The sequence below is a fragment of the Sipha flava genome, unplaced genomic scaffold (assembly GCF_003268045.1).
Source record: "Sipha flava isolate LNK unplaced genomic scaffold, YSA_version1 74_pilon_pilon, whole genome shotgun sequence".
NCBI lineage: Eukaryota > Metazoa > Arthropoda > Insecta > Hemiptera > Aphididae > Sipha > Sipha flava.
The window spans coordinates 892435-902328 of NW_020273614.1; the positions used below are offsets into that span (position 1 = coordinate 892435).

Below are 9894 nucleotides of genomic sequence, written 5' to 3' on the forward strand. Positions count from 1 at the left end.
TTTGTATTAAAAATCTTATAAACAATAATAATTATTATTTAACAGTATTTTGATTTCAGCTCACAATTAATTGTGTATATTCATTTAAAAATTATTAATATCAATCAATATTATACTAAATCATGAAATAATTATTGAGTTTATGATTTTATACTTCAAACGTATATTATAATCATTAAGTGTATATTGTATATACATTTGAGTTTCAACAATTAATTTTTATTAAAATAAAATAATTATTAAACATTAAATGAAATTATGAAAAATTTCATAACATAAAAATAAATATAGTTTTATAAAATAATGATAATTATATGTTAGGGTATACTAACCACCAAATCGAATAAATTTGTTTGTAGAATTTTTCTTCTACTTTTTGATAATTTTTTTAAATTTTAATAAAAATTAAAATTATTTATCCTTTTATAAGTTTTTATTAAAATACATACTTAATTTTAATCGCAGCATAACTTATTTCTTCAAATAAGTATTTAAATTTAAGATATTCCATATTTAAATGATTAAAAAAAAAAAAAAGTTAAACCTCATTTAATAATAATCAATAAAAGCTTAATGAGTTAAATTATTTTCTAAATAAAATTCTAACAATATTTTTGAAAAGATAACAATGAATAAATAATTTATTATATATGTATGATTGAGATATGAAAATTACTTAAATCAATTTTAGATGAAAAAAATGTAACACTAATATTTGTTAGATAAACATGGGTTTCTATTACTATGAACAATGCTTTCATTTGGAAAAGTTTTAATTTGAAATATTTTATATACATAAATTCAAACTCCATAGTATAAAATATAATATAACAATTAATATTTATCATTAATAGTTGGTTGTAAATTCATAACCATAACTTGTATTTTAAAATAAATATGCATAAAATTATTCTAATTTAAAATAAATCATTTACTTATTATGTGTAATATTTATCATGGTTTAATGAAGTCATCAGACATTCTGATCAAATTGCTCTGCTGTAGTCTTTAATTTTAAGCTATGTTGATAATACGTAATTTTTATTTATACTTCTTAGTGTTTTGGTGTTTACACAAAAAATTTCAATAGCAGTAATAATATATGAAACCCCAATTTTTTATATTAATTTATTATAATTAATACAAAAGCTTTAAAATATTTACAAATACAAAAATAGTATTAGGTTATACAGATCTGCATATTATAATAAATATAATACACAAAAAGTTACTAGAAGTAATGAAATTTTTATGTCATAACAGCAGGGCCGTAGCAAGGGGGTGGCCAGAGGTGCCTACGCTCCAGGCGCAATTCCTGGAAGAGCGCAAAAATTAAAATCTTGCATTTAATGTTAAAAATTACAACAGTCAATGTCGTATATTTTGTTTACCAAATCTTTAACATCCTTTATATTAACTAAAGCAATCATTGACAAATAAAATCTAATAAACATAATATTTTTAAATTAAAAACACATAAGGACGCATTATGAAATTTCAGCCTGGGGCGCAATGTTTGGTTGCTACAGCACTACATTACAGGTGAATTGTTACTAGCCAAAAAAATAAAGTATTTAATCATCTGTTGTATACAAATTTTTATTATTGTAATTTTTACAATACATTTTAATGTGTTTATTAGTGTTTTTATATTTAAAGTAAATATTATGGTGTATAACAATTAGACATACTCAGTATTCTGTTTATAGAAGATTATGTTTATTTAGGTTATATTGTTCAATCAATTGTTTTTAAAATTTGAAATAACTTAATTTTTATTTTATAGTAGAAAACAATTTTTTATATGACATCAAAACTTTCCAATACAAAAATATAAAAAAAAAATTTATCTTCAAGATATAAGAATCCAAGAATTCAATTTTAAATCTAATTGATTTATAATTGAAACAGAAAATTTTCTTTATATGAAAATCCATAGAAATTAGAAGAATATTGCTGATAAATTTGTAATAAATATGACTATTTCGGTTCTCTTATTTTTTTATACTTGACTTAAGACATTATATTAATTTCATCTCAACTCCTTCAGGTGAAAGTATAACTTTATTGAGACTGTGGTGCTGCAGCAGTTGCAGCTGCTGGTTTGCTCCTATGTGTTGCTGTAGGTGTTACTTGTTGAACAGCTGAATCTTTAACATGTTTATCCACCTATAACATTAAAAATCCAAATATTCAATTAGTTGAGAGGAATTTCAGCACAAAAAATAAATTAACAATATTTCCTATAAATGAATATACATTGTTGTTGAAATATAATATAAAATGTTCATAATTTTAAAGATATTTGTTTATTAAAAAGTTTAACTCTCAATTTAAATAAACATGGGAGAGAAAAATATATCGACAATACAGCCTTATTTTGTAGTCCCCCGGAATTACCACCGGATTGTAAGTTAAATTAAGTTTAAAGTAGATCAATGCTATGAATTATTAATTTTATAGGAAATAGATTTATTTTTTCTGTTTATAAAAGAAGTATCGACAAAATTGAATAATGCATCTGTTCTATTCTAGTATCAATCTATTGCTAGATATTTTTATTATATATTTCATTTTTTAAAAAAGTATTGTGAATTTTAAATTTATTACTTGTCAATAATATTTTTTCCTGCAGTAGGTTAATATAGTTAAGGTTGTCTTAAGGAAGTTTTTAATCAAATCTAACTTAATTTCTAGTTAGAGCTATTTCAAAATTTTCTATTTTACAGAATATTTACATCTTTAAAATCTAACAATGTTTTCATCATTTTTCAACTGTATGAGATATTTGTCATTTAATAAACCTTGATAGATACTTCAAATTTCTTACTGGAAAATTATTATTAATAAAATAAATAATCCAACAGCTTTTCAATCAATAATTAAATTTCATCAAATAATTTATTGTAACTTATTTTCATTATTTCAATTTACTTCAAATATTAGTATATTAACTGTAAATGTATAAATTTATAAATGTTTTATACTTAACTTATGAAAATATTTTAGTTTAACTTAATTAAATACAAATCTCTTCAAATATAAAAATTAATTATACAGCTCATATTGTATTTTTAATAATCATACATCAATAATAGTTTTTAAAATAACACAAGCAAAATAGTTTATAATCATACTATTTTTATAGTCAGATAATTAAACTACTTGAATGATCAGTTTGTTAAACAAAAATCAAACCCAATAATATTTATAATAACTTAACTCATTTTTAAATTATTTTAAATTTTTAAATTTTTTTCCTTTAGGAAAAACATGATTTGTCATAATTTTTTAGTTTATAAAAATGAAAATACATAACAAACCTTATATGAACCTTATCATTGGAAGATTTTATTAATTTAAAATAATATTATTAGGATTTTTTTTTAAATAGAAACCGGTTTTTCTTATCAAGTTTATTTGTATCAATACTAAACTAAATTTCAAATTTATTATCTGCTTTAATATCAAAATAATATTAAGTATCATTATTTTGAATTTTACCTTGATTTATTGAAGATTAGATAGATTAGATAAAATTAAAATAAAATTCTAGAAACAAAAAAATAATTACTTAATAAATACTGGTTTTCAAGGAAATAATATTATTAATGTTAATATAACTTAGTAATAAGCCCTATTTAATAGCAATACAACTAAACAAGTAAAATTTGTCTCTTGATAAATTACATTATTATAAACCTTGCAATAAATCTTGTAATAAAAATGTTTATTCTAAATTACAATAGATCCCAAAATCTAATATTATTGTGCTTAACTTACCTGATTTTTTCTCTCCGCCCTTCATTTATACTTTGTAATTATATTTTGTATTAAATAACCCAAATATCAATAAAATCCATTTAATTTTTACAAATTATTCCTACATTAACATTTTACAATACATTTCATATGTCTTAACATTATTTATTGTTGTTTCTTTGGTTATATATTTTTTTCATAGTAGATTTATATTGAAATATTATGTAATACATTTTATTTGTGGTAATTTCTAATGACTTCAAATATAAAAAAATGTTTTGTAATTATATTTATTTATTTGACACTTAGAAAAAAAATATAATAATCATAATAATAATAATAATAAATAAGTTTTTATACAATTTTTTCTGATAAATTAAAACTTAATTAATTAACAAATCAATTTGACTACATTTCAATAAAATACTGAGTACAATTTCTAGTGATATCATTAAATTAGATGAAAACAAATTATTAAATTAATTTTTATTTATTATTAAATACTGACTTGAATAAATAAAAAAAATAAAATATTTAATCAAATTACACTATTGAAATAGAAAAAACCATTAAAATGTCCTAACTATACAATTAAACAAATGAATATAATTCAAATTGTTTTCAGTTATTGTCTACTTACAATATTCTTTATGTATAAAATAGCTTTATCCTCTGGATTTCCAATGCCTTTAACATTTTCAGGTTTGTAAGGTGGGCTAATTATCACATGGTCATAGACCACAATATTCTGCCCTTGCCAAGATACTTCTGGAATCCTAAATACACAATATAAAACGCATTAACATGCATAAAAAATGATTTTTTCAATATCTTACGTTTTGGTTATAGTCAAATACAACTTTTGTGCCTCAGGAGAAACATTGGCAGACATAGCTGATATCTGACGTTTCTTATCTTGTATTTGAGTTTTTATTCTATTATTTAACTATAACAAATTATAAGCAATGTTAAACTTCAGAACTGATTATATTTATAGAGTGATTATATCATACCCTATTTAAATTTAACGAAGGCAAAGGTGGTGGATTAAAACTAGATTCCTTTTTGACTTGCACGTCTTTGGCAAAGGCTAAGTTCACTATATTAATATTGTTTAACAGTGGATTATTACTAGTTGATGGACATTCTGATAAATCATATTAAGGAAATCAACAATTGCAAAAAGTTATGATTATAATTAATGTATAACAATAAAAGTATTTACAAATTAAAGCTCCTGGTCTATAATGTCAAAAAAATTAATTGGAAATTTAAATAAATAACATTTTTAAAACAAAGCAATTATAAAATTTGTTAAAAATAAATAGTACAACAAGCACAATTGTTGATAAGAAAAAAAAATGAATTATATGAATTAAGTAAGCTATTTAAAATAAATTGTATGGTTTAAAATTTATTTTTATATTTTTATATCAATGGTTTGTACAAATTACTTTAATTAATTTAATTTTTAAAAAACATTTATCAAACATAATTAATTAAAAGTTTAAATATTGATTATTTATAAACAATTGATTACATACTTTAAATAGAGTACTTAAAATATGTTTTATTATCTAAATTAATGTTAAGAATGCATTGAAATATATTTACTTAAATAGTTTGCATGGGATTTGATTAAATAACATTTTAACACTAAAAATTAAAAAAAAAAAAATATTGGTCAATTAGATATATTATTGAACTACCAATAATAGAAATAACATAAATACTAATTAGACAGTAAAATAATTAAACAATTATATTTTTTAATTTAAGACATTTTTACTTCATGTATGCAGTTAAGTATTGACAAAAGTTCAGATAAAGTAATCAAATATTAAATTATGGTTATGTGATAACCATAACTATATTTTACTATAAACAAAAAATACAGAACAATCATAAAAAATAAAAACAAAATATTAGAGCTGATAATTTTTTTGAATGTGTAACATATTTATACAGCATTCATTTTTATCATTTTTAATAAAAATATTAATACATTTTATAGAAATATTTTCACTTAATCATTAATCAAGTTTATTTAATAGTTAATAAATAAAATGTTAATTTAAAAAATTACAATATATTAAATGAAAGCTTTAAGCATAGTAACTTTTGAAGTAAAATATCTGTAATGTATAAAACAAATGAAATAAGATAATATTTCCATATGATTTTAATCTGTAGACATATTTTTTTACAAATCAGCCAATATGTATCAGACTTATGATAAGTATTTTATCAAAAAATAAAATATGTGGGTTATAATTTCTAATTTTCTGACTATTCAAGAAATTATGTTAATTTAATTTGAAGTTAGTATAAAGGAATTACCCAGTAGTATATTTATGAATATATTAGTATTATACTTAATAATTTGTGCATATTATATGACTGGAAACATGAAGGAATAATACATTTAGGTACAAAATCCTTAAAGAATGCATAGCATAAAAATTTGATAACATGGCTAATTGAAATCTGAAAAAAAATAGGATTGACAAAACTTATCGGATCACATACTTGGTTTCCGAAACAATCCAAGGGACAGAAAATTATGCTTATAATTATGAATAGAACGGGTAGTGAAATCAGATAAAACGACAAAGCTAATTAAAGAACACCGGTAAATATGGTCTCAAGACATCCTCGAAAGGCGTATGCACCCCTGGGTTAGGTTAATGAGTTTTAGGGTGATTGATGGCAAGAAAACTACGGGGGATGTAGCGGCTTATCTACGGCGGGTGAGTTAGTGGTAGCTCGTGATAACGGCGACAAATGTGCTACGCACGGAGGGGGAGTAGCCACCCGTGGATCGAACGACAACGGGCATGGGAAACCCAGTGTGCCTACGCGCTCACGTTTACAGTAAAAGGATACTCAATATCAGCATCTTCGTGGTGGGCTCGAAGCCGAGCACTTCGCCCTCGATCTCCTCGTCGAAGCAGTTGGTGCACATGACGACGCTGCCGACGGAGAAACACTCGTTGACACCGGCCATTTTGTGTTTCCCATAAAAGTTTACCGCCATCAAACGCGAACGAGGGCACGCACCGACCGACCGGGCGGGCAGCTGCAACAGTGGCGCGCGACGAAGACGTTGACGACGACGGCGGCGGCGGCGGCGGGCGACCTGCAATAGTGGTGGCAGGCAAATGCGATCGGCCGGAGCGTGTGATACGGCGACAGTCGCGGCAGACACTTGGCAGTGTTTGATATCGTCGTTGTCGCGGCGGCGACGGTGGCGCGTACGGTACACGGACGTGCGACGGCACTGGTGCACAACGCGGCGTCGGTGACGGCGGAATATTACGGACGGTCGCGACGACCAACGCGGATCCGAAACTCGCGCGCGGTTTACCGGAAATTAATATTTCTTCCCTCTCGCTCGGCACTCGTCACCGTCTAAAAATAGTGCTCGCACGCGAATATCGGTTCCGTGGTCGGACTTAACGTGCGCTGCGACGACGAGATAAAAAAAAAAAAAAAAAAATCCGCACTCACGGCAATATCGTAACGTGTGCGTGTGTAGTATATGCGCGCGCGCGCACGCGTGTGTGTGTGTGCACGCGCTCGTGCGTGCAACCGAACGGACGGAGTGGTGGGGGCGAAACGGTGAGCGCGGTACCAATGGTACGGGCGCGTTGAACGAACGTGCCGGCGAATATTGATAACGCGCCGCCCGGTGTTCACGACTGCCGCGGCGGTGACGGCGTGCACCGGCGACCTCGACGTGACGTCACGCGTGAACCCTTCACCACCGTCCCGCCGCCCGTCGACGATACGCACCGCTGTGCGAGACACGTTTCTCGCGGACTTTCCCGTTTCGTTCCTGTCCCGCCGCCCAGCGGTTCTTACAGAGCGGGCCGATTGGACGCGCGGACCTTTCCGGGTTTTCGTTCAATCGCACGTATCTCGTGTATTCGTCAAGGATATGGTTAATGCTTATAGATAATCTATAATTAATATAGATTAATGCTTAAAATCTGAAATGCAATTCTCGTGTGCGCTGGTCCACTGCTACAGTACGGGACAGACTACACCCAGAACAACCGGATCACTCGCGCGTTTTGCGCCGAACCCGCCACGCTGCCGACGCCGTTTTTTCGACGACAACGCGCACACGGCGAAGGAGAAGGTTTTCAAGTTCGACCGTGACTGTATAACTTATACACAGTATAAGTAGCAACTAATCAGCCGTTTGTCGTTAATGTATATATTAAAATATTAATAAACGGACCAGTGAACATTATTGTCTTCCAGGGACTAAAATTGTGTGCAGTACGACGCACTTTGTGTAATACGAAATTTTAAGTGTGCAGTACGAAATTAAAAAGTGGCTTGCGGTTTTATTCTCTATATTATGACATTTGTTTTTAATTTTACGGGGGTTTTTTTTTTTAAATTATCTTACATATTTTTAAAACTCCAAATTGTATCATCGACAAAATCTAGAATACCAACTATCTTAACGTGTTACTCATTACTAGAGCTCGGATGATAACCAACATTTTATAAAAATATGCGTTTAGAAATGTCAAAATATGCAATTATATGCCATAAAATGTATTAAATCTGGTATACCTATTTTTAAACAAATATATGCAAAAAAAATAAAAATAGTTAATATTAATTCAAAAAATGTATATAATCACTTGGACGAGAAGCTTTTGCCAAATGTCCATTTAAAGAGGCAAAATCATTGCCACAAACTAGGTGTTTGGATTTTGAGTTTAATGGGTTTTGGTCGCGTTTAGCTTCTAATTTTGATTGGGCCAAGGCTTTGTTTTGTGGATCGCTTATGGACGTCATGCCCGTTGATATAAATGTGACGGTGACCTGACAAGCGAAGATATTACCCTTGCAGGACGCTCATATAGGCAATCACTATGGTTTTTTTGCACGACTTCTACCAAAAAGAGAAATCACAATTATAAAAAAAAATGAAAATTTCGTTATCTTAGTACATTAAGGGGGAGATAAATTTATGAATTTTCCAACAGTTTTTTTTAATAATTACGAAAACCCATCGAAGAATTATAAAAAAATAAGCGACAATATTTATGGAATACAGTGTTTCGATAATAAAATTACATTTTTTTTTTTTATCGTAATCCAAAAAATAATAATTACCGGTATAATTTTCTAAAGATAAAGCCTTTTTTTTAAGATATAAATATATGTTATGTTTCAACATTTCAAGCATTCGTAATTATTTCGTCAAAGATAAAATATGGTAAAATTATAGTAAATTCTGGAAAAATATTTTTAAAAACGTAATAAAAAGTTTTTTTTACATATCTTCCAACTAATAAATAGGAATAAAACAATTGAGCGTGATTTATTATTAAATGTGGACTAAACTCAACAAAAATAAGAAAAATTCGCTACATTTTTCTATTTAAAAAAGCTTAAAAAAAATGTTATAATTAAAAGTTGAAATTTATATACAAGATTTTTCATAACATTTTTTAACGTAGTAAAACAAAAACAAATATACCGAAAAGCCACAAAATAGTTTTATAAACTTAAGAAAATTATATATTGATGGAATTGGACATTTTAATAAGTATCAATTATACTTGTACGATATTAGTCATTATGCTGTTATTTTATAAAATATATTATTCATAGCGACTCAAAACCAAAACTGAGTGCTTATGATAGCATTTTTATGGTATTTAATAGTTTCTTAATATTTAAATACATTTTTGATTTTTATATGGACATTTTATTTTTTCAATCGATTATCGTTTGATAATACAGACTTTAAAAAATTGCATTATTAGTCGTTATTAATCGATATTAAATTATATTTTGCATATTTGTAACTATTGGTGATTTAGTTTGTTAGTTGTTTATAGTTATAGAAGAATATTTAGTTGATTTATATGACGTATCAAATAACTTCCTGAAGCATAATACTGATTGAACATTGATATCAAATTCGAATAAATTAAATTTTTCTATTCATTCGCATTTTGATTTTAGAGTTTGAAGATTTTATTTCAGAAAAGTAATTCAGTACCTGTTCAGAACAACAATTACAATTATGGAGATTGTGTCAATGGTGTCTGTACCCAGTTCAGGAGATACTAAGGATAATGGCAACAGCTATGATATCGT

At 27.4% G+C, this 9894-nt stretch overlaps 1 protein-coding gene across 1 annotated transcript; it reads right to left on the reverse strand.

Annotated features, from left to right (window-relative positions):
* Positions 1-1913: 1913 nt before the first annotated feature.
* On the reverse strand, positions 1914-8289 carry LOC112692517 (protein LSM12 homolog A). The gene is made up of 5 exons (XM_025567198.1): positions 6649-8289; positions 4776-4909; positions 4599-4708; positions 4403-4538; positions 1914-2169 (listed from the first exon to the last, which is right to left on the reverse strand). The coding sequence occupies exons 1-5, from the start codon at positions 6797-6799 to the stop codon at positions 2065-2067; spliced, it is 636 nt and encodes a 211-aa protein (XP_025422983.1). The 5' UTR covers positions 6800-8289; the 3' UTR covers positions 1914-2064.
* Between the last annotated feature and the right edge of the window lie 1605 nt (positions 8290-9894).

Excerpts from the sequence above, each read along its gene's own strand:
- LOC112692517 (XM_025567198.1), bottom strand. The coding sequence starts at position 6,799 with ATGGCGGTAAACTTTTATGGGAAACACAAAATGGCCGGTGTCAACGAG. Across the intron at positions 4,910-6,648 it reads CACGAAGATGCTGATATTGA|AATGTCCATCAACTAGTAAT; the intron begins GTATCCTTTTAC and ends ATGATTTATCAG. Across the intron at positions 4,709-4,775 it reads CTTCGTTAAATTTAAATAGG|TTAAATAATAGAATAAAAAC; the intron begins GTATGATATAAT and ends AATTTGTTATAG.